The following is a 26,314-nucleotide window of genomic DNA, read 5'->3' as shown; positions in this document are numbered from 1 at the left end:
CCCTGGAAACCCTAGTCTAGTGCAAACAGCCTGGGCTGTTGTGTCCTTGCTCAGTCCATACTGGCTGCACCCCTTCTCTGGGGTGAGTCCTTAACCTGTGTCCCCACTTACAAAGGGCCATGACGACTTCTGCCCTTTGCCCTTTTTTGTAAAGAGTAAATTAGAAAACACAGGAAAAGTATAAATTGGAAAGTGCTATAAACGTAAGAGGCCATTACTATTACTTCTCCCGACACCCATAATCCATGCACCTCTTTAAACCCTACTGAAAGTGAGACTAAGCAGCACTGGTGCTGATGTATTTAAATGCCTAAGACCTCAGGCTAACAACAGTTATTTCCCACCTGTCACATTGCCTATGCTTAGAAGACCCTCTTTCTTTCCTCTCCGTAATCAACCACCAGTGTTTTTTCCCTTCCAGATGTCTGTCTGGTTAGCCCCTTCCTCCCAACCCACTGCCACTGCTTTAGACTCCAGTCCCTGTGAACTCACGATCAGATGATTCCAAAACATGCCTGGTTGGTCTTCCACCGCCCCAGAGTCCCTGCCCTTCCATCCCGTCTGCAACCACTGCCAGACAAGTCTTCCTAAGATGCTACTTTCTTTACCTCTGCCCCTTGTCCTGCAGTGGCTCCTTGTAGCCTGTCATTTTTAATCTGCTCAAGTCTAGGGGCCCTGATCAATCAACCTTGGACTTCCCCACTCCACCAATGCAGCCAAGTTCATGCATGCCTCCAACAATCTCCTTACACATCGTCACCTCCACTCTTTTCTTGAGGCCAGACCACCCACTTTAACTTTCCTCTTTTCCTTCTTTCCAATTGTTTAAATACTACCCAGTTAAGGTCCACTTTATGTCCTGTTCTGTCAGCATCACCATCATCAACACCATCACCATCATTTAGGGAGACTGTGGCTTTCCACATTCTCTGCCAGGGCTTTCCACATTATCTCATTGAATCTTCCTCATTACCCTATGAGGCAGGTCTTCTTACTATCTCTATTTTATAGATGAGAAGACGAGGGACTTCCCTGGCGGTCCAGTGGTTAAGACTCCACGCTCCCAATGCAGGTTCAATCCCTGGTTGGGGAACTAAGATCCCACATGCCGCACAGTGCGGCCCAAAAAAAAAAAAAAAAGCTATGTATAGCTGAGAAGACGAAATTCAGAGAGGTTAAGTAACTAGCCCAAGGTCACAGAGCTAATAAGTGTTAAAGTCATGATTCAAATGCAGGCAGAATTCCCACTCTCAAACACTAGACTGTCCATGAAATCTTTCTTGGTCACCCCCAGGGAGGCCTGTCTCTGGGAAGCTACAAGTCTTCAAAACAGGAAAATTCTTCTGCTGCATTTCTGTAAATGTCTTTAAGCTCCCACCGCAGTTTTACCCCGAAGGCACTCTGAAGCAGTGAGATATAGTCCTCAAGTTTACAAGGGATGTGTTTGTAATGGAAAAGGAAATGAATGAGCCAGAGAACAGAATCAGTACTAAGAAACCCAGAGAAGTGTCTAACTGACCTTATCTGTATCTGTATTAAGAGTGGTTTTACTAACCCCAGGAAATAAGAAAGGCAGTAGGATGAAGTCACCCGTGCTGGGTTCAAGTTCCAGCTCTGCCACTTACTAGCAGACTGGCATCGGGCAAGTTGCTTAATCTCTTTGAGCCTCAGTTTCCTCATCTGTAAAATAGAGCAATAAATGGCTCCACTGCCCCTCACATCATAGGGTGTGTTGGAAGGAGTAAATTAGAGCATGCATGTAAACATGTGCTTGGAGCAGGCACATAGTAAGTGTTCAGTGTATGATATTTCTTACCATCATTCTCTTCTACTTCTCTTAGAATCACTAGTTTTGCTCCTTTAATGTCAAGGCATTTTAACTAAAAAATAATTATCAGTAAGTCAGACTCTGATTCATTCAAACAAACAAAAATCCCCAAACTTTATTCTAGCAGTCTGGTCCTTGGTCACCCCACGTGGACCCTGCAGGAAATGTGGAGCTGAGCCTTCTCCTGTCTAGCCTCCTATGAACTTATCTGGACTCCAAAATGCACTCACCTCCTGCCTGTCTTGTCTCCCTCACTCTTTAAGAGTCTAGCAAGCATGACTGATCCAGCTGTAGTTCCCGGGTAAAATGTGCACATGTGCCATTCCCTCTGCCTGGAATGCTGTTCCCCTCAGTCAGTGATGAAATATTGTTCACCTTTTCAGCCTACTTCAAGAGTCCTTTTCTCTTCCAGACCCCAGGAACCATCCCTCGGTGTGACCACTTGGACCTACAATATATTTGTTATTATATTATACAAATTATACCTGTATTTATTTATTATTATTTTTTTTGGGGGGGTGCGCCACACGGCTTGTGGGATCTTAGTTCCCCGAACAGGGATCGAACCTGGGCGCCTGGCAATGAGAGCTCTGAGTCCTAACCACTGGACCGCCAGGGAATCCCCATCTTAACCATTTCTAAGTGTACAGTTCAGTGGTATTAAGTACATTCCCATTTCACAGATGAAGAGAGTGGGGTCCAGGGACGTTAGGTAACTTGCCCAAGATCACAGTGTTGGGAAGCAGCAGAGGGAGGAGTGGAACACAGCCAGCCAGAGAACGCCTTAACGGTGAAGTCTGGGTCTTCTTCATTAGCTAACACATAGTAGGGGCTCAAGCCCACTGGGTAAGTGAATAGTGAGGGAATGAGTGGATTGTATGGTAAGCATCCTTGGGGGAGCTTTGTGAGTGATGTTCTGAAGAGCTACGCTAAAAGAGCCTCCACCTGTGCTTATCTCCGGCCCTCAGGATCATCCAGGTAACAGGTGATTCACATGAGTGAACAGACCCCAAGGTTTCTTTCCAAGGGGAAAGAAACAGAAAAAAAAAAAAAAAAAAGTGGTGCATGGCCTCTGGGATCTCCACCTCCTTGCCTGAGGCTGGCAGCTCACCTGAAATGCCCTTCTCCCCTCTCTTCACCCACTGAAACCCTGCTCAGCCTTCAGGTCCAGTGCAAACACTCCTCCTGCTGTCATGCTGGAGCCCCCAGGAAGAGCCAATCTCTTCTTCTGCTCATTTCCCACTTGTACCTTCATTTAGTGTCTATTTCATACTGTTTATACCGGTTTATAATATAAACCATGATGTTCTTCACATCTGTGCTCCCCTTCCCCAAATCTGTAAGCTTCTTCAGAGTAGGGGCTGTGTCCTATTTCATCTCTAATCTCTGCAACATCTAGCGTGGTGCCACGAATAACAGACACTGACTAGGAACATTTAGAGTCAAAGAGAGCTAGCATCAGGCTCCAGCTCTATCATTCACTAGCTTCGTGGCCTTCAGCTCTCTTAACCTCCTTAAGCCTCAGTTTCCCCATCTATGAAAGGGGAATAATTATCTCCTGACCTAATAGAGTTGTTAAAATTTAATAAGCTCGAGTTCATAGCTAAGGCTCACTAACTACTATTATTATTAATAAGTGTTTAATAATTAATCAGAGACCAAGAATAGGCATAATTGATTTTGCCTTCAATGGACACATAAGAAGGAAACGTTTGCAAAAATGAAACTTAAAATACCGAATAAACAGAGCTATGTAAATAATTGGTTTTGTTCAAAGTACATACTAGATAATATCATATTCATCATCTTTGCCTTCCTGCTATTATGGTTCCTGCAATAAAGTTACACAGTCAGTTGCCTCTCCAGGGAGACTGCAGAGACTAGCACACCTCCTAAACCTTAACCCGGTGCTCAGTCTCCCAAAAGGTGGTCCATGTTGCCTTTACCCTTGTCACTCCTTTCACACTAAGGAAATTCCTACCACTTAGCCAAAATGGGATCGATTAGGAAGGACCCTGGGACTACAGCGAACAGTGATTACATCGATCACTTGCCCCATGGTCTGATTCTCCATCTAGTAGCCAATGTGACCTTTTAAAAACAGAAACCAGCTCATGTTAGTTAAGCTGGACAATCAGAAGCAGCTTCTCCTACAACAAGAATAAAATCTGTACTTTCTTTTTTTTAACCACAACCTACAAGGTCCTACCCAGTCTGGCTCCTCGCTGATTTCTCTCCTCTCTCTACCCTGACCCTCCCGGTTCCAGCCACCCTGGCCTTCTGTCTCTTCCTCTAACATACCAAGGGCCTTTGCATTTGCTTGTTGCATCCTTGACATTTACATGGCAAAATGTCACCTCCTTAGGAGAGCATTTCCTGACCACTGGACGGGAAATAGCCCTCCCCTATTAATTCCCATGTAACACATCATCATCTGAACGACATTATTTGTTTGCTTATGTATTGTCTGTCACCTTCACTCCCAGCCCACTTCCTGCTTTCCCCTTGAATAGAAGCTCCATGCAGGCAGGAACCTTGCCTGTCTTGCTCCACACTGTGTCTCAGCCCCTAGAACACTGCCTGGCACTTATAAAGCAGTTAATACCTATTTATTGAATGAATAAATGGGGGAGGGGGAGCAGATTATGGTCATTTTTCACTTTTTATTTTTATATTTCAGATGAATTTGAATTCTTTATAAAGTGCATGTACTACTTCTGTAATAAGAAAAGAGAAATAAGACTAAAACAAAATAAAATTGAAATAATAAAATTAGCATATTTAATCAAACAGATGAAAGTAACACAAATTCTTTCCCAAGTATCTATTATATAGATTGCCAGCAATTCATATTTTTCAGCCTCCACGCTGTTTATTAAACCTGAAACGTTGGCCAGTTTAATGATCTGTTTGCCAGTCGGCACACACCCTTGGATTTTTAAATAATTGTCATCTCTCCTGGGCTTATAGAAAGATTATCATTTGAGCTTTCCACTTTATTCCAATCTCCTACTCATAGCACATTTATTTCCACCTCTATGCTTTTGCCAATGCTGTTATCTCTCCTGGTATCTCCTACCCACTGTGCCACCTTCCCCCACCTCCCCTGTCCAAAATCTTGATCATCCTTTAAGGCACACTCAAATCTTTCAAGAAACAGCCACGACCACTGACAACTGTGCTTTTAGAAAGCTCTGTGCTTTGTCAAAAGGCACCTTGTCTTTGTGCCTCCCCTAATTAATTACAGTTGGTTGAAAGCAATACTTTTATATATCTAACCACACTAAAATGTCACTATGCATTTTCCAACTGAGTAAAAAAAAACAAAAAACCTACTCACTTCTAGTGGAAATATGTTGTCAAAAGTGGATGGGAGCAATTCCTTAGACTCTTTCTCAAAGGAGAAAATACTAGGTGGTTTCCAAGGATGCAAAAGCCGTTTCCTACACCTTCCCATAAGGAAGAAGGTGGTATCTACACAATCATTACCTGGAATTCACAAAGAAATGCACGCAAGGAAAAACTGACTGGCAGGCTGGAATAATCTCCTCCAATGTTATTGGGCACCATCCTCTTATGTCCTATTGCTGTGGTCCCCAACCTTTTTGGCACCAGGGACCGGTTTCGTGGAAGACAATTTTTCCACGGACCGGGGGCAGGGGAATGGTTTCAGGATGGTTCATGGGCATTACATTTATTGTGCACTTTATATCTATTATTATTACATTGTAACATATAATGAAATAATTATACAACTCACCATAATACAGAATCAGTGGGAGCCCTGAGCTTGTTTTCACTTGTCTCTCACTGATAAGGTTTTGATATGAGTCCTCACGCAATTGATTTATTATGGTCTCTGTGCAGTGAAACCTCTCTGCTAATGATAATCTGTATTTGCAGCCACTCCCCAGCGCTAGCATCACAGCCTCAGCTCCACCTCAGATCATCAGGCATTAGATTCTCATAAGGAGCGCGCAACCTAGATCCCTCGCATGTGCAGTTCACAGTAGGGTTCGAGCTCCTATGAGAATCTAATGTCACCGGTGATCTGACAGGAGGCAGAGTTCAGGTGGTAGTGCAATGATAGGGAGAGTCTGTAAATACAGATGAAGCTTCGCTCACCTGCCTGCTGCTCATCTCCTGCTGTATGGCCTGGTTCCTAACAGGCCACAGGCTGATACCGGTCCATGGCCTGGGGTTGGGGACCCCTGCCCTATTGGGGTTGGGGACCCCTGCCCTATTGTGACAACCATTCAGCATGGATTGAGTGCTTACTGTATGTCAAGCACTATGCTAAATGCATTATATGCATTATCTCATTTAATCCTCCCAACAGCCTGAAGTGGTCCTTACTATCCTGTTGGAAGATGTCACTGAGAGGATGGAACTGCCAGCTGACTCTTGAGCAGGACTGGGGTAATCGGAGGCTCCTTACCCCTCCCGTCCTTGAAATGTATATTCCACCCATTCTTCTCGCACTAGGAGCCAGTTCAAGGATGCGGCTTTGAGAGAGTAGGACGTTGTTGAGACCATCGGATGGGATACACCACTGAACCCCATTAAGGCCTCTATATAAACTGTTGAGATTCTGGCGGGCCGGTGCAGAGATCTTGTGGCGCCCAAGACAAGCCTCATATGTAAGTTCCCTTGTTGTTAAACCTGCCACCTACCAATCTGGAGTGGCTGTCTCTTTCTTTGGCCTCTTCTTGCCCTCTGAGTACGGGCCCAGTTTCAGATTTCAGCTGTCAAGTTCCCAAGGGTTCAAACCAACATATCCCCATTTTATAGATGAGACAGCTAACTTACAGAACGGTTCAGCAATTTTCCCAGGGTGACAAAGCAACAAAGTGTTAGAGCTGGTTTGGATCCATGTCACCTGATTTCAAAACTCTCATTCTTAGCTACTATACTATTTATATCTTCTACCTAGAAACTCTAGCTAACATTAAAGAGAACGGTTAATACAACCTTAACTGAAAATGACCAGTTTTGCAATCTTTTTCCCCTTTTCAAGTCTTTTTAAGTAACACCTACTCAGTGTTTAACATAAAATATTTAAATATGTGTAAAAGTTAAACAGAGAGTGTCTTCTTTTTAATGGGCCTCTCTTTTTCTCCAGCATTTCCTGCATAGCGACATTGGCTTGACAGTTATTATGCCACAGAATCAATAGTACTAATTTTTACACTTCGTTAATAAATAAGTGGAGGCCCCAGATGTTATGGGATGGACCCACAGATCCCCTGGGAGTTGAGAGAGAGTCCAAAAAGAAAAAAAAGCCACTTTAATTAAAAAAAAAAAAAAGTTAGGCTGCAGACAAGAGTCTAGAGATCAAAAGTCTAGATTCAAAAGTGAAACTCTGGATCAGTGCTTTAAGAAGATTTTGAATTTGAATAGGTAAAAATGAAAGAAAAAAAAAGATTTGGGGATCCACACCAAAAGCAGATCATAAACTGTGGTCTTGCATCTGAATGGGAAGCAAGAGTCAGAATCTTTGTTGCTTTGGAAGAGAGAGGATAAGAAAGCCTTTCCGCCAAGCTTTTAACAGTTTGCAGCCTAAGACTTAGAAGTACAAAAATTTCAGGAGCGAAAATGCTATATATCAGGTTTTCACTGCAATTTTTCTGTATGCTTGAAATTTTTCCTAATAAAATGGTGAGAACATAAAAAAACATAAGAGAATTATTAGGGACCTGGCCAACATTGCAGCTTTAGTCCAGAGTGTTGCTTTATGTAATTCTTTGCAAAGGATAAAAGCAGGTTCTTTCTACAGATGTAGTAATAAAATAATGGAAGCAGCCAATATATTCAGCACTTACCTTGAGCTCTACCTACATCATCTTATTGAATGTTCACAATTAAGCCGTAAGGTATGTATTATTATCATCTCTGTTTCAGAGAACAGAGGCAGAGTGAGGCTTAAAAAAATGTGACTAGTTACAAATTCAGTCACATGCCAGCAAGGGGGCAGAGCCAGGATTCAAACCCAGGGCTTCTATTCTGCACAGACCCAGTAGTCTTTCAAGGCCACCGTGAACTCCAGAGACCAACAGGCTGCCACATACTTAAAATCACTAAATGTGTTCTGGGACTCTCAACAGATTTAGAAAGCTTCCTGAAAATGTGAAAGCAATACACCTTCACGTTAAAAGCAGAGAGGGGCTCAGGGGCCCAACAAACCTGAGTTCAAATCCTGACTCTGCCACTTAAATCACATCACCTAGTAAGCCCCAATTTTTCCATCTATGTAAGGGGAGTCATAAGTCATAATATTCCCCTCAAGGAGGCTGTTCCAGGGATTGAATGAGAGGATGCATTTAAAGTTCTTAGCACAGGCAAGACCTAATACATGGCAATCTATCAACAAAAGGCAGCCATTGTGGGTATTATTTTGAGCTTGCAGGAAGACCAGAGACCCTCAGCCCTGGTGTCATGTTAAAGTATCAAAGCCAAAGGGTTTTGAAAGGATGAAATGGGAGGAAGGACCCATATTTTAAAAGGAGAAAGAAAAGAAAAGGAGAGAGGCTGGACACACTCTGGTTTCCAGGTGCAGAACTAAGATACTTGACTGTGATTTCTACTTGAACCCATGAAAACCAGAGTACAGTTGAACCATTCTAAAAAGATCTTCTGAATTTGTAATTACAGGTACGGAGAAAGCACACACACAGACACACACACACACAATCTTCTACCAGGTGAAGACAGGAAAAGAGCATATTCACAATACTTCGGTCCAACACAGCTCAGCGCCAAGGCAGGAAGCTGAGGGTCCTTGTGAAGGGCGAGACGGCCCTTCCCAACCCGGATGGAGGTACGGAGCTAAAGCAAGCAGTGCAAGGGCAGGGGACTGCTAAGTGCCCGGGGTTTGCAGGGAGGGCTGGTGACCCTGGGACCCCTGCAGCTGCCTCTATACTTTGAGAGCAGGAGTTTCAACTACTGCATCCTATTCATTAAAAACAAAAGATCCTTCGTTTATTTGTTAATGTTGTTGACCCCAAAATACCGTAGAGAGAAGCAGCAAATACAGTGTGTCCATTTCAGAACTGCCTTCTAGGACTGTACCCAAACCAGAGACTTTGAGTCAAGAGAGAAAGAAGGGCGTGCACAGGGTTAACCTTCCCCTAACCCTTTCCCTTCCACTCGCGACCCTGGAGAAGGCAGGGGAAGAAACGCTGGGAATTTCAGGTGTGCCCTGAACCTCACGCCGGGGGAGAAGCAAAAGCAGAAACCCAGCGGACACTCCCCCCTCTCCAGAGACGTGGGCGCTTTCCAGGATGGTCCAAAGGTTCCAGCGTCCCAGTGCATCCCGGGTGGAGAAAAACCCTCCTCCCTGGGCTGCGGGAAAGACCCTACTTTCCAAGACCGGCTGCGAGCTTGGATCCGGGACTCCTGAGTCCACCCCAGGCTCCCGGCTCAGCTGCCTGGAGATTCCCGAGCCTCCCGGTGAAGCCCAACCCGGAGGCTTTTGTTCGAGGGAGAGCGCGTCGCAGCGCAGCGCATCCCCGCAGCGCTGAAAGCCTCGCTGCGGGGGCGCTTCCCTCGGTCCGCTCCCTACCAACCCCGCGCTCCCGCGACCACCCGCTCCAGCGCACGGATCCCCAACTGTCCCCACCCCCCGCCCGAATACTCACTTCTCCCCAGTCCCTCCGCTTTCCACGCCGTCTCCTCCACCGCCCCATAGCGCCTCAAAGGCTTCTCAGCTTCCAGATGGATGGACAAAGATTGCTTTAACTCCATCGCTGATCTCCGCGGGCAGGTCGACGGGTCTCCCTTTACTCCATCCCCGCTGCGGGTTGCAGGGAGGGAGGCGGCTCCAGACAGCAGCGTCTTAAGGGGCCGGGCGCTCGTGACGTTGCTCCATCTCTTCCGCCGCCAGGGCCGGGGACAGCCGACTGGTACCTGGTGGGGGGGTGGAGGGGTGGAGAGAAGGATGAGGACGCATGCGCAATGGAGGCTTGGGGAGGGGAGCTTGGGGGCTGGGTAGACAGAAAAGAGGGTAGGTGATAACTCTACGAAGAACAACAAAACAACAACTAAAATAGAACCATCACAAAGGAAGTCAAAACAAGGCAGCAGCCCATACTGGGGCTTGTGGCGTCAGCGTGCTGCTAGGTTTTGAGTGGGATTTGTGAGAGCATCTCTATCTGGGGGCAATGGATCCATCTTTGTGGCGAGTGTACAGAAGCGTGAGTGTGGACCTGGATCTGTGGGTTCTGGGCTTGGCCGAGTGCGTTTTTGTGACAATCTCTGTCGTTTGCATCTGTGTGTATTTTGAATTTGAATTTGAACATAAAATGGGACAATCTTGTCTGCCGGTGCCTGTGTCCACTCTGTATGTGTTTGCATGAACTTCAGAGAGACATGAAACTATTTTAGACACAAGTATAACAAAGCTATTTGGAACATGGGTCTTTACTTTCCAGAAACCCAGAGGTTTATCTTAACCAACAAAGCACGGCAGCATTAAAAGTACAAGGTAAAATCAGCAGCTAGACTGATTTTTAAAATAGTACTATTTGTTGAATGATGGCTAGGTGCTAAACACTCCCCAATAACTCTGTGAAACAGATACTGTTTTGTTAGCTTTGTTTTATAGAGGATGAAACTGAGGTGCAGCAAGATTAAGTTATTTGCCCAAATTCCCACACTTACCAAGTGGTCTGGTCAGCACTTGAATCCAGACTTAGACTCTTTATTGTACTGACCTTCTTGACTGCACAGGTATGTAGTTTTGTACTGGGTTGGGGGAGAAGCTCTATAGGACATGTGTTGTTCATTTGTTGTTTGTTGTTATTCTTAAGACATCATCTGGGGCAACTTTTGGTTTCCACACAGCTTGTGGAGGTATGAAAAGGCTTTAATAAAATGATTTATCAACCAGCAGCAAGAGGCTTTAAAAATTTATGATCAGTAAAGTACTTCTAGGGCTTCCCTGGTGGTGCAGTGGTTGGGAATCAGCCTATCAATGCAGGGGACACAGGTTCAAGCCCTGGTCCAGGAAGATCCCACATGCCACAGGGCAACTAAGCTCATGTGCCACAGCTAACTGAGCCTGCGCTCTAGAGTCCACATGCCACAACTACTGAAACCCATGTGCCATGACTACTGAAGCCTGCACACCTAGAGCCCGTGCTCCGCAACAAGAGAAGCCACCGCAATGAGAAGCCTGTGTACCACAACGAAGAGTAGCCCCTGCTCACCGCAACTAGAGAAAGCCCGCATGCAGCAACAAAGACCCAACACAGCCGAAAGTAAATAAATTAAAAAAAAAAAAAAGTACTTCTAAATAGCTCATGAGAGAAAAAGGATAAAACAATGAAAAATTTTAAATATTTAGACCTCGATAGTCATGAGAGTATCACATATCAAAACTTGTAAGGTTATTGTTTTTTTTAATATATGTTTTTCTAAATTTATTTATTTATTTATTTATTTATGGCTGTGTTGGGTCTTCGTTTCTGTGCGAGGGCTTTCTCCAGTTGCGGCAAGCGGGGACCACTATTCAGCGTGGTGTGCGGGCCTCCCACTGTCGCGGCCTCTCCCGTTGCGGAGCGCGGGCTCCAGACGCGCAGGCTCAGTAGCTGTGGCTCACGGGCTTGGTTGCTCCGCGGCATGTGGGATCCTCCCAGACCAGGGCTCGAACCCATGTCCCCTGCATTGGCAGGCAGACTCTCAACCACTGCGCCACCAGGGAAGCCCCAAAACTTGTAAGTTTTGATGTAAGTAAATGCATAGCCTTAAATGCATGCATTTAAAAATGTAAGACTAAAAATAAATGGGTTAGGATGAATAGGTAAGCAAAATGTGGTCTTTCCATACAGTGGAATACTATTCAGCCTTTAAAAAGGAAGGGGATTCTGCAATATGCTACAACATGGATGAAACTTGAGGACATAATGCTAAGTGAAATAAACCAGTCACAAAAAGACAAACACTGTACAATTCCACTTATGTGAGGTGCCTAGAGTAGTGAAAATCACAGGAACAGAAAGTAGAATGGTGGTTGCTGGAGACTAAGGGGAGGGAAGAATGCGGAGTTTTTGTTTAATGGGTATAGATTTGCAGTATTTCAAGATGAAAAGAGTTTTGAGGGTGGATGGGGGTAATGGATGCACAACAGTGTGAATGTATTTAATACCACTGAGCTGTACACTTAAAACTAGTTGAACTGGTTTAAAAAAAATCATTGTGTTCAACTGAAAAGACTATAAGAGAAAGGAAGAGATAAAACCTAAGTGAAAAAAAAAAGAAAATAAAAACCTAAGTGAAGTAGAAAAATAATAATAAGAGCATAAATTAAAGTAATAGGGACTTCCCTGGTGGCACAATGGTTAAGAATCCGCCTGCCAATGCAGGCGACATGGATTCAAACCCTGGTCCGGGAAGATCCCACATGCCACAGAGCAACTAAGCCCATGCACCACAACTACTGAGCCAGTGCTCTAGAGCCTGCGAGCCACAGCTACTGAGCCCACATGCCACAACTACTGAAGGCTGCGTACCTAGAGCCCATGCTCCACAACAAGAGAAGCCACTGCAATGAGAAGCCCGCTCACTGCAATGATGAGTAGCCCCTGCTCGCCGCAACTAGAGAAAGCCCGCGCGCAGTGATGAAGACCCAACACAGCCAAAAATAAATAAATTAAAACAACAACCACAACAACAACAACACTGAGTGGAGAAACTGGAACCCTCATACGTTGCTGGTGGAAATGTACAATGGTGCAGCCACTTTGGAAGACAGTCTGGCATTTTCTCAAAAGGGTAAACACAGTTATCTCACGACCCAGCAATTCCACTCCTTGGTATAGACCCACAAGAAATGAAAGATACATCCACACAAAAACTTGTTTGAACAAATGTTTACAGCAGCATTATTCACAATAGCCAAAAAAGTGAAAACAACCCAAATGTCCATCAACTGATGAATGAATAAATAAAATGTGGTATATTCCTACAGGAGAATGTTAGTTGGTAATAAAAAGGGATGAAGTACTGATACATGTTGCAACACGGTTAAATCTTGAAAATGCTATGCTAAGTGAAAGACACCAGTCACAATAGACCATAAGTTATATGATCCCATTTATATAAACTGTCTAGATTCTTTATCTACAGAGAAAACATTATCTATAGCAAATCAACAGAGAAAGAAAGTAGGTTAGTGGTTGCTTAGGTCTGGGGGTGGAGGAAAATAGGCGAAGGCAGGGACTGCTAAAGATAACAGGGCTTCCTTTTGGGTGAAAATGTTCTAAAATTGTGATGATGGTTGCATAACTCTAGTAATATACTAAAAACCCTTGAATATGTACCTTTAAAAGGGTGATTTGAATAGTATGTGAATTATATCTCAATAAAGCTATTAACAAAAAAAATTAAATTGAATGGGATTTAACCATTTAAATCACAACACATTATCATGAGGTAAATGAAATGACTAAGGCCAGCCTGTGCAGCCAGCCAGCAGGGAATTCCAGGGGTCTGGCCACACAATCCAAATCTGTCTGGGTCCTACCTGGGGTTTGGCATTACCTGACGGTGGTTGTCCATTCTAGCTTGTGTGTGTGTGTGTTTTTCATATTCTTTTCCATTATGGTTTATTACAGGATATTGAATATAGTTTCCTGTGCTAAACATAAAGACCTTGTTGTTTATCCATTCCATATATAATCGTTTGCATCTGCTAATCCCATACCCCAGATCCATCCTTCCCCCATCAGATTGTGTGTTGATGGATATCACTTGAGGTCCCGTGGCAATTGGAATTTCCAAAACAATGACAGTGATTCCAGGACAGTGATTCCCCAGTTAGTGGCTCAATTACATGGGGCCGATTCAGAAAAATTAGGCTAGGCGAACACCTCCCCACCCATCAGCCCACCCCTGCCAACCCTTCTGTCTCCCACTTAATATGTACTTTGGCCAGCATTATCCTGGGGTTTTAGTGAATTAGCCATTGTGCTACTAGTATATAGGCTATATATTAGTAGGACTACAGTTATGCTTCTGTATCTGGAGAGATAGTAAAAGTTTCAATTGTAATACAAACGTATTCATGAAAGAACATCAGAAGGATCATTTCCCATTCCCATGATATGTCTTTCATTCCAGTTTAAATCATGGAGAAAGGGGGAAAACGTGGGGATGGAGATGCACTGATATTGTTCAAGCTATTTTTACTCTCACAAAATGGGTCCCTCCCCTAGTAGGCCCAATTTCTCCTAATAGATCATTTTTTATTAAAGCATATCATTTATCAGCCTTGTCTCTCTTTGATTCCTGGAAAACATTCCTTGAATATTTCAAGGAAAGACGTTACTAGCCATTTAAGTGGAATGCCCCCCATAATCAGTATGGCATTATACCTTGTATTCCAGCTGAATCACATCCTGTCAGTCACACACTCTGATTATAGAAACAGTGGAATAGCCAGAGAAGAATTGATCTGTGTGCCTGTAGAGAACAAACGTATGGACACCAAGGGGGGAAAGTGGGGGGGCGGGGGATGAATTCGGAGATTGGGATTGACATACATACACTAATATGTATAAAATGGATAACCAATAAGAACCTGCTGTATAAAAAATAAATAAAATAAAATTCAAAAGTTCAAAAAAAAAAACTGGGGAAAAAAAAAAGGATTCATCTGTGTTTCAATGAAAAGCCTAATGCAGAGGGAAAACAAAATCTCCCTGTGTCTCAAAGAAATATAAGAAGTGTTGCTTCTAGAACGTGGGAATTCCAGAAACTATGATTTGCATGAGAAGAAACATTAATTTTAAGATTCAGAAGAAAAAGTTCTAGATGTTAGGGCCATAGATGGAAGTCAGGCTGCTTGAGTGAGATCCTGACTCCATGATTGGAAGCTATTTACCTTAAACCAACTATGGAAGCTGTCCAAGAGATAGTTTCCTTTCCTGTAAAATGGGGTTAATTATGAAACATGCTTAGTACAGCACATAAGAGATAGTTTCCTTTCCTGTAAAATGGGGTTAATTATGAAACATGCTTAGTACAGCACATGGCACAGAATAAATATTCAATAAATGTCATTTATTCTATTAATTTCATCACTGCTGTCATTACTTGAAGTTAAAAGTTGGCTTCCGTGTTGTGCTGTAGTCATCAAAATATCAAGATCGTCCTTACATAAATCCTAGAATATGCAACTCTATGAAGTCATTACATTTGTCATAATAATATTCCTAATTCTACAGACTCCTTCCAGGGAGATCGATGTTATCCAGTATTAACACATTCCTAAATTGATGGTTAGCAGATATCTTGGAGTTCCACAGATGAGGAGTTTCAGGAAGCAGTGAAAGAGATTCACAGAGAAGGACTGGAAAATGCAAAAACTGGACCAGGTCGCATGCCTCCTGCACAGTCCAGGAGCCTACCCCATGTCAACTGTTCTGCAAAGAAGCTGTCACTTACGCTTGCAAGGCAGAGTCCAAAGCAGAACCGTACACTTTCATCAGGCAGAGTTGGGATTAGTACAGCTCTCTTCTCTCATCAAAACTGGGGTGTTTTGTTGGTGTGTTTCATTTGTGTATTTTTTATTTTTATTTATTTATTTTTTTGGTGTGTTCCATTTGTAAAGTCAGTGATCAATGTCTTAAGAAGGCATCACTTTCATAAAGCAGATCTGGGGTTTTAGTGTTTCATTTCTATAATAAAATAACATACCATTAGTTTCCAACCCACATAAACACAAGACACACTTGGGACATGTTAGTAGGCATGTAAAGAATATTACCTGTAGAGCAGAGTGATAAAAAAAACTTGGGCTCTGTCGTCCTGGCTCCACCACTTACTAGCGGTATGACCTTGGGCAAGTCACTTCCTCTCTATTCTACTGAAAATGCGCTAAAGATCCCTAATGGCCTATTTTTTGTCACATCCAATAGCTTCTTTCCAGTCATCATCCTATTTAATCTCTCCAAAAATATGTAACGTTGTGGACCAGACCCTACTCCAAACTCCCTCTCTACCCAGTTTCCAGGACATGCTCTCTCCTGTCCTCTTGGCTCCCACTCCTGCTGTTCCAGTCTTCCCTTCTCGTCTCCTTCACAAGCTCTTTCTCCATCACTCACCCGCTTGAGTTAAGGTTCCCAGTGTTTATCCCTTTCATCTTCTCCTCTTCTCATTCTTCACCTCTTCCTAGTTAAACCTATCTTTTGTTCAATCTCCATCTCCAGCCCCCGTCCTTCTCTCCTCTTAGAAATATCCAGCAGTCGTGGGGAAATTGATAAAAAGAGGAAAATGGATTTGGAAGAGAAAATAGAGTTAAAGAGAGTTCCAGAAAGCACACTGTGTATTACTCTTAAAGGAGGCTTAGAAGAGAGAAAAGAAGCTGAGGAAACATATGCCGGAGACTTCAGACCTGAAATCCTGCATCTGTTGGAGAGCAGGGAGCTGGTACTTCTGCCCAAAGTGCTCAAGGAGTGGGATCAGGTGTTTTGGCTGTGCTGGGGCATGAAGTTATTAGGAGTGAAGTCAATGCTACATGCCTGTAAGAGGGTGGCGGGGGGGGTAGTCTGAAAAAAAGTCCCCAGGGCATGTAGGGACTCTATTATGGTGCTTTCTGTTTTTCAACGTTTATTGAGTGGTTACTGTGTACCAAGCACTTTACAAGACTTACCCTTCTTAACTCTATACTCTGAACAGTGTCCTGTGAGATCAGGGTTTGTAGCTACAGAGAGGTTGTAGTTTGCCAGTAAGTGGCAGCACCTGCATTCAGTCTCAGTCGGCCAGTCTCAGAGTCCAAACACTTAACCACAATCCCACATCCCCTCTCAAAGCTTTCCTTTCTCCTCCAGGAATCACCATGGCAACAGCCAGGAGGAGGGATTTATAACCTCAACCTGAACATGTTCAAAATCAGACTCCTTATATTTCCCCCCAAACCTGCTCCACCTCAATTAGAAATCTCGGATTTAGCCTCTGTACCTTACTCTCAAATATTCCACACTCTTTTGCACATAGCCAGTCAACAAACCCTGTTGATTCTACCTTGGAAATCTCTCCAAAATCCAATTGTCCTCTTCATTCCCACTGCCCTGCTCTAGCTCAATGCTGCATCACCTTTTTCCCAGACTATTGCAGAAAAACATCTTTTCTGTTTTTTTTCCCTACTGGAGACTATTCTCCACATTGCTTCTAAAATTATCTTTATTTTTTATTATTTTTTTAGTATTTATTTATTTATTTGGTTGCACCAGGTCTTAGTTGAGGCAGGTGGGCTCCTTAGTTGTGGCTCCCTGGCTCCTTAGTTGTAGCACATGGCCTCCTTACTTGCGGCATGCATGTGGGATCTAGTTCCCTGACCAGGGATCGAACCTGGGGCCTCTGCACTGGGAGCGAGGAGTTTAATACACTGCACCACCAGGAAGTCCCCTAAAATTATCTTTAAAACACACACACACAAATGCACACACACACACACACACACACACACACATATACACATGCAATGCCACTCTTATGCTTAAAAGCCTCCACTGGATTCCTGCTGCCTGCAGAGTAATTTACATAAGCAATCTCCTTCGTTTTGAGGACCATCAGGTTATTCCCAACTTCCTGAGTTTATCAAGAAAACCATGAGGAGAGTCTTGGAGTTAAAGCTTTGTAGATGTCCTTTATTTCCTTAGGATGAATTCCTTAAAGTGAAATTGATAAATCAAAGGATATGCACATTGTCAAAGGCATTTAATGCCTATTATTAAGCTGTTCTCCAGAAATGCCATACTTAACTTACACTCGCCAGAAGTGTGTACTACAACTTACTAGAATTCACATGTTTTCATGGGTATACCCACGGAGTGGAAATGTGTTTTATTCACTTTCAAATAATCAGAGCTGAAATACTGAACGGCACATGGTACTCAGCAAATGTTTGCTGAATGAATGAAGAACTGAATAAACAGAAGAAAAGTCCATTTGTGAAAAGCTCCCCGACTTGTGTATAGCTTAAAATAAGCATATCGTAACACAACTTCTAGATGTTGTCTGAATCTGACTGTTTCATGTAGAATTAATCCAGTAGCATCCTTTTGCACATGGGATTGATATTTATGGGATGCTCCACAACAGTGCTCCATCCAGGGAACAAAATCTTTGCTTCCTATCCATATTCACTACACATGTACAGACCCAATCTTATTGTAATTTCTTCAATTTTCCATCATCACCTATGCAGGTTAGAGGCTCTCTGGAAAGGAGTTAACCTAAACAGTAAAATGAGTAAAAGGGTGATAAAATTTCACAAATCTATATTTCCAGATGTGTACACTCGGCCCTCTGTATCTGTGTGTTTCACACCTGCAGATTCAACCAACAACAGAATAAAAATGTTTTGGGGAAAATAATTCCAAAAAGTTCCAAAAAGCAAAACTTGCATTTGCTGCTCATTGGCAAATATTTACATAGCGTTTACATTATATTTATAACTATTTACATAGCATTTACCTTGTCTTAGGTATTATAAGTACTCTAGAGATGATTTAAAGTATACAGGAGGGGGCTTCCCTGGTGGCACAGTAGTTAAGAATCCACCTGCCAATGCAGGAGACATGGGTTCGAGTCCTGGTCCAGGAAGATCCCACATGCCTCGAAGTAACTAAGCCCGTGCACCACAACTACTGAGCCTGCGCTCTAGAGCCCATGTGCCACAACTACTGAGCCCGTGTGCCACAACTACTGAGCCCGTGTGCCACAACTACTGAAGCCCATGCGCCTACAGCCTGTGCTCCGCAACAAGAGAAGCCACCAAAATGAGAAGCCCGCGCACCACAACGAAGAGTAGCCCCCGCTCGCCACAACTAGAGAAAGCCCGCATGCAGCAATGAAGACCCAATGCAGCCAAAAATAAATACATAAATAAATTTATTTTAAAAATAAATAAATAAAACAAAGTATACGGGAGGATGCGTGTAGATTATAAGCAAAACCTGCACCATTCTATATAAGGGACTTGAGCATCTGTGGCTGTTGTATCCAGGGGGTCCTGGGACCAAAAGCCCAGGGATACCAAGGGATGACTGCATATGCATCTCTCTGTTGTACAGCTCTGCTAGAATAAATGTCCCCAAAGCATCTCAATTTAAATCCCTTCCTTCCAAAACCTTCCACAGGTGGTAACAGTTTCCTTCCAGCCAGTCAGTCAAGCCAGAAAATGTGTATTTTGTCCTATAAATCTTACTGATATTGCCTAGGTACATCTGAATTTATCAACCTAGACTATCCCTTCCTCCCTACTTCTACTCCCATTGAACTAATTTGGGCTCAAATGATCGCTACCCCTGACAATAATTTCCATCACTGATTTTTACCAGGCTAGAGATATATTCAGTGTTACTCCTGAAAGGTCATTTGATGGTCCTAAGGAGAATGGGATGGAGGAGTGGAGGTGGCATAAAACTAGAGGTAGGGATATCAGTTGAGAGACTCTAGTGGTAAAATACATAAGTACTTCCCAAAGTTTTTTATTTTTAATAAATTTATTTTATTTTTGTTTATTTATTTTTGGCTGTGTTGGGTCTTCATTGCTGTGTGTGGGCTTTCTTTAGTTGCAGCGAGCGGGGGCTACTCTTCGCTGCGGTGCACGTGCTTCTCATTGCGGTGGCTTCTCTTGTTGCAGAGCATGGGCTGTAGGCGCGCAGGCTTCAGTAGTTGTGGCTCACGGGCTCTAGAGCGCAGGCTCAGCAGTTGTGGCGCACAGGCTTAGTTGCTCCGCGGCATGTGGGATCTTCCCGGACCAGAGATTGAACCTGTGTCCCCTGCATTGGCAGGCGGATTCTTAACCACTGCACCACCAGGAAGCCCCTTCCCAAAGTTTAACATGTTAAAATGGACCCTCTGATCCAGATGGTCTGGGGTGAGGGTCTGAGATTCTTAGATGTTCTCATGTGATGTCAAGGCTGCAGGTCCATGGACCGCACTTTGAGTAGCAAGACTTTACACGAGAAACAATGAGGGCTTGAACCAAAAAATGACAGTGGAATCAAAAGGAGGGCATGGACTAACGAGATATTAAAGAGACATGACCTGTTGACCTGAGCTACCTGAGGTTACCTGAGCATGAGGTAGCCACACTGAGTTGACACAGCTCCTGCGAATAGTACAGAAGGGATGTTTGAATTAATCTGTGTAACTTTGCTTTAGAATGATAGCTTTTTGGAAGTAACTCTCAGTCCTTTATGTTATCTTTAAGGATCCATGGAGATATTGGTACCCTCCAGTTAAGATTCTGTGGCAATATAAATTTTTCAAAAGCGTAAAGTCAGATGAAATAGAAAACATTTACTCAGCATATACCATGAGCCAGTCACTCCATGCCTCTGCATATGTTACTCCTTCTCCTTGAATATCTCCATGCCCACATCACTCACACACACACACACACACACACGAATTAACAATTTCTTCCTTTGTGTCACTGCCACATCTTTAATATACTTCTTATCACACTGCACTGGAAATGCTGAAAGCAATTCTACAATTCTACAATCATAGAAAGTGTGGGTTTTGGAGCCAATCGAACTTCAGTTCAAACCATAGCTCTGCCATGTATTGGGTTGATGATGAAGACAAGTACCTTTGCTTCCTCAGTTATAAAAATGGAGGCGCCATCTACTGTGAGGTCATGTGTAGCCTTCAAGATGCTTTCCTTCAAGTAATAGGAAACCTAATTCACAGTGGTTTAAACAAGGAAGAGAACCTATCAGCTACTGAAACAGAAAAGCCCAGAGGTAAAGCAAGCTTTGAAATAAGCTAGTGTAGAGATTAAGAAATCATCAGGGTTTCTCTGAGATTCTTTCAGTGATACACTCCACTTCCTGTGCCCTTCATGCTAATAAAAATGGTTACAGCAGTTCTAGCACTCACGTCTGTATTAATACCCCAAACTGAAAATAAGAATGCCTTTGTTTGGTGTTCCCAGCTAAAGTTAGGAGTATCACTCTCCTAATGCCTAATTGGACCACTGCAGGTCACATGGCCATCCCTGAACCAATCACTGTAACTACAGGCAGGAAATGCACTGATTGGCTTCACCTTGGTCAGGTGCTCCATCCTTTGAGCCAGGAGTGGAATCACCCTCCCTGAGGATCTCCAAACAGGAACTGGGAGCTGTAGGGAAGAAGGGTGGAAAATGGATGCTGGAGAGGCAGCTGACAACTATTCACTATACCACACCCATTAGTACATTATACAAAGGGCGTGGCACAGAATCTTGTCTGCAGTTTGTGGGCACACAGTAAGTGGTAGCTGTAATTTGCTTATAAGTCTATCTACTAGACCAGAAGCAAACTGAGAATGGGGTCCTTCTAAGCTCAGGCGTCCCTCATGCCTAGCACAGCACGTGGGACATAGCGTAAATATTTGTTGAATTAATGTTAATGGTTGGAATGGGAAATACAATGTGATAGAGTTATAGAAATTATTACAAGAAAAAAAAGAGGATCATATGACTTAAGGGAATATGAAAACATACACTGTTGCTGGTCCACGACACTGATAAGATAACCAAGCTGGATATAGTTGACTTACAGACTGGGGTTAAAATTGGAATAAATTTCAGTATATATTTTTAGGGGTCTGCTCTAATTTTGGGTCAATTCAGAAAAGAAATGCTAAGTGAAGTGTCTTTATCTGCTTTGCCTGGCTTGGGAGTAGAAGAGAAGAAAATCAACCTTTTTCTTTCCCCCTTAAATCTATTCAAGAAGTGTTGCTTGAGCATGCGCTACATGATCCCATATTATATAGGAAAATAAGTTTCAGGAGGACGGCTGATCTCGTCTATTATTCTGTGGATCTTAAGAATCAATGTCAATTAAAAAGACACTAACATCGATTAATCCCACTATGTGCCAGGCGCTGTCCTTCAAGCTTTCACAAATGTGATCTCTTTTAATCCTGAGTAAATTGAGGCTGTGAAAGGTTAAGCTCCTTACCCAGGATCACACAACTAATAAATAAAGACCCCGGTGCCGAGAGGCACATGCCTCAGAACCACTCTTCTTGTTACTAGAAAAGATTTCCTTGTATAAACCTCAGGGACTTTACAAGGGAAATATTGGATTACGGTAATATGACTCATTAGCCCAATTTAATATTACCTATTCATTATAATGATGCTTGCATAGCAGAGAATGCTGTTGTATTTCTGCCTCTGGCTCAGATCACAGGAACTATGAACATAGGCTAATTACATGACCTACATACTCAATCAATATTAAGAACATTTTTAATTGCTCTTATTTATGTGGTTGAAAATATATGGTCTAATTTTGGTCAGCAGTAGCATCTAGGTAATGCTGACTCAGAAGGGAAACATTTGTTGTTGCCATGAGAAATGCAAGAGAAAAGCTGAATCACACTGTACCACATCAGATGTTACCACTATTAATATAACGTGCTGAATAGTGAGCAAGATGGAATCAGACCATCTCTGACCAACAGGTTCATCATTCTACCAGTGGACAGATCCAAGAAATGTCACGGTACTACGTCCCTACGTTGTATTATGTTTTTATCAACTAAGCTTATAATTAGTGTGTGGTTATCTGGTCAATGACACCAGTGTAGTGTACCATCCAAAAAGGGGATTGCAAACTCAATGCGTTCAGGGGCCAGGTGGGTAATGGAAATGAACACATTGGGCGGGTTGTCAGACGTAGGGAGTGAAGTCTATAGTGAACTCTCCAATGGAAGTAGATTTTTCAGGAGATGCCAGAAACCCAGGTTTTTAATATGAAATTTCCCATCTTCAAACCGTGTGATTGCCATAAAAGCACTCTTGTGGGCCAGATTTGTCCATTCTCCCCTACATGCCTCTGTTAAAAGACTCCTAGTTCATCTCTCATTTCTGTCTTCTTCTATCCTATGGAAGTCTGAACTTGCTTGGGTTCCAGTTTTCTTTTTGAGATAAGAGTTTCTGATACATGCTGTAGTTGTCTATTTGAGACATTGAGAAATTAAATCAATTTTAAATTTTTTATTATTTTTTATACAATTGTTAAAGGTTACACTCCATTTACAGTTATTACAAAATATTGACTATATTCCCTATGTTGTACAATTCATCCTTGTAGCCTATCTTATGCCCAATAGTTTGTACCTCCCTCTCCCCCACTCCTATATTGCACACCCCCAACTGGTAACCACCAGTTTGTTCTCTGTATCTGTGAGTCTGCTTCTTTTTTGTTATATTCACTAGTTTGTAGTAGTGTTTAGATTCCACATATAAGTGATATACAGTATTTGTGTTTCTCTATCTGACTTATTTCACTTAGCATAATGCCTTCCAAGTCCATCCATGTTGCTGCAAATGGCAAAATTTCATTCTTTTTTATGGCTGAGTAGTATTCTACTGCCATACACACCATATACATACCACATCTTCTTTATCCATCCATCTCTTGATGGACACTTAGGTAGCTTCCATATCTTGGCTATTGTAAACAACGCAATTTTTTTTTTTTTTTGGCCGCACCGCGCACTTGCAGGGTCTTAGTTCTCCGACCAGGGACTGAACCCAGGCCCTCAGCAGTGAAAGTGTGGAGTCCTAGCCACTGGACCACCAGGGATTTCCTAATAATGCAATTTTAAAATAAACTGTTTCTGCTTTATGGTCTTCATTTATTCAATCAAAAATGTCTCTTGAGTACCTATTATAGGCCAGGTGTTTTTCTGGGAGCTTGGGATACATCAGTCAGCAAAAGAGACAAAGAATCCTGCCCCCCTGGAGCTTGGGGGAAGAGAAGGGTGGAAGCATGCAATAAACAATAAACATAATAAATAAATAAACTATATAGGATAGTAGAAGAAGACGTTACAGCTATGGAAAAATAAAGTAGAGCCGAGTAAGGAGGATTGGGGGAGTAGAGCGGAAAGGGGGGCCAATGACAATTTTAACCAGGGTGGTAGGGGCAGACCTTATTGAGAAGATACATTTAAGCAAAGAATTGAAGGAGTTGAGGGAGTTGGCCATGAGATTATCGTAGGGAAGAGCCAGTGCAAGGATCCTACAGTATCCAGCCTCCATTAGGGCCCCCAGTGACCCCTGCCTCCTGGTGTTCATGCCCTTGAGGGCTGAATTTAGAAGAGATGAGAAGAGAGTGTGGCAGAAGTGAAAGTGTGTGACTTGAAAACTAAGTCATAAAAGGCATGTGTTGGTGTTTTCTTGAGTGTTCTTTCTCTCTCTTGGATCTCACTCTATGGAAAGCTGTGTTGGGAGCTGCCCAATGGAGAAGTTCATGTGGTGAGGAACTGAAGTCTCCAGCCAACAGCCAGGTGAGTGAGTTTGGAAGCGGGTCCTCCAGCCCCAGTCAAGTCTTCTTCACAGACGGCAGCCCCAGCTGCCATCTTGACTGTAACCTCATGGAAGATCCTGAGCTCCAACCACCCTGCTAAGCCACTCCCAGATTCCTGACCCACAGAAACTCTGTGAGATAATGTATGCTTTTTCTTTTAATTACACTTTGGGGTAATTTGTTACACAGCAACAGATAAATAATACAGACCCTAAACAAGACTGTGCCTGGAGAATGTGAGGCAGAGAGGGAAGTGGTAGGAACTGAAAACAGAGGGTCGAGGTGAAGGTGTGGTAGGATCTCCAGGCTTCTATAAGAATCCTGGTTGTTCCTCAGAGTGAGATGGAGAGCTACTGCCAGGGTTCATTCTCAGAAGAGTGACATGACATGACTTACTGGTCTGACAACTGAAAAAGAAGGTAGGATTTCTTTAGCACTATATAACAAATTATTTCATACTCATAATGATTCAGAAAAGCTTTTTCTTTTTTTCTACTTTGCCTCTAATTTCTGTCCTTGATTATCCTGTCAGCCTTGGGTTTTCACCCAAGTCTTCCTTGGATATTCCATGTGGACCTTACATTGTAGCATCTTCCATATCTCGAAACCTCGTCCTTCTCCCTTCAGGCACTCATCCAGAAACAATATTTTGGATCCTGCCTGACTTCAGCAGAACTATTTTTAAACCTTTGTAAAACCCAGACACTCTTTGTTTTAGAGGATTACCCTACTTTGTATCAAACATATTGAAATGCACCCACATCCCACATTTAATATAGATGATATGATTATGTGAATTGAGTTGCAGATTACTGGCCGACATTATATTCTCTTTTAAAAGAGATTTAAAACTTATTCATTTTGATTTTCTGAGTTTTTTTTTTTGTATTTTGAAGCCATACCTATGTATGTGTAGACATATATGTATATATGCATGTATGTATATGTGTATACACATACACACACACTTCAAGTTTTAAACATCTTTATAAACCTTTAAAGGTCAAAGACCCTAATCGCCGTGCTTACAGTGCCCAAAAGGTAACATAACCTGGAACTAGTTTCCTTATATCCTGTAGAACAGAGTTTCTCAACTTAGTACAATTGACATCTGGAGTCAGATTATTTTCTCTTGTGGGAGCTGTCCTGTGCATCGAAGGATGTTTAGCATCATCCATGGACTCTACCCACCAGATGCCTGTAGCACACCCTCTCCCCTCCACCCCACTGTGACAACCAAAAATGTCTCCAGACATTGCCAAATATCCTCTGGGTGTAGGGTTGCCAGATAGAATACAGAACTTCCACTTAAATATAAATTTCAAATAAACAACAAATCACTTTTATTCATATGCCCCAAGTGCAACATTTGGGACATAATTATACTAAAAAAGTATTCACTGTTTGTCTGAAATTCAAATTTAGCTGGGTGTCCTGTACTTTTATTTGCTAAATCTGGACACCCTACCTGGAGGGAAAAATTATCCCCAGATGAGAACCATTGCCCTCGATCTTAATTCCCACCTCCGCCTTCCCTTCTCTCTATGCTTGAGATTTAATGGCATATTACTTATTACACTGGTTAGTAAAGTCAAAGAAATCTACTTTCTTCAACTTCAGGGGGTTTCTATGCATGAATGCAATTAGTGCCATTGTCAGTATTCATTTACACAGAAGTCAACCAACCAGTATTTCTTGAACTCCTTTGGGCAAAGCATTGGGCTAGAGGGATACAGAAGAAATATAAAACATAACCCTTAACTTCGAAGAGCTCCAATTTCATTGGGAGAACATATATACACACAAAATAGTTTATAATAGAGAATAAAACATAATAAAATGCTAAATTATCTGGTACAGACTATAAATGCTCTGAGAGTCAGGAGAAAAGAAGTGTAACAAAAGCCAGAACAGGCAGAGATGGTTTTATAGCAAGGTGTCGGGGACTGGGCTTTGAAAAACAACTTTAAAAAAAGAGTAGGTACTCAGTTCAGTAAACATTTGGGCTTTTTTGTTGTTGTTGTTTTTTAATTAATTTATTTTTTTATGCAGCAGGCTCTTATTAGAGATTAATTTGATACACATCAGTGTATACATGTCAATCCCAATCGCCCAATTCATCACACCACCACCCCCACACCCCCGCCGCCTTCCCCCCTTGGTG

The 26,314-nt window shown here is 42.7% G+C and overlaps 1 protein-coding gene across 5 annotated transcripts in view; it reads right to left on the bottom strand.

Annotated features, from left to right (window-relative positions):
• The window catches only part of LOC309613672 (bMERB domain-containing protein 1-like), a 168,492-nt gene that overhangs the window by 107,213 nt on the left and 34,965 nt on the right, over positions 1 to 26,314 (bottom strand). For all 5 annotated transcript variants that reach the window (XM_082360770.1, XM_082360766.1, XM_082360767.1 and 2 more), the window contains one exon: positions 9,466 to 9,733. In XM_082360770.1, the coding sequence (XP_082216896.1) occupies positions 9,466 to 9,733 (268 nt within the window). The remainder of the gene's footprint in view (positions 1 to 9,465; positions 9,734 to 26,314) is intronic.

The sequence above is a fragment of the Balaenoptera borealis genome (genome assembly GCF_965194805.1).
Source record: "Balaenoptera borealis genome assembly, chromosome: 16".
NCBI classification, from domain to species: Eukaryota; Metazoa; Chordata; class Mammalia; order Artiodactyla; family Balaenopteridae; genus Balaenoptera; species Balaenoptera borealis.
Note: the sequence above shows the minus strand (reverse complement) of the source record. Positions and strands in the feature narration are given on the sequence as shown.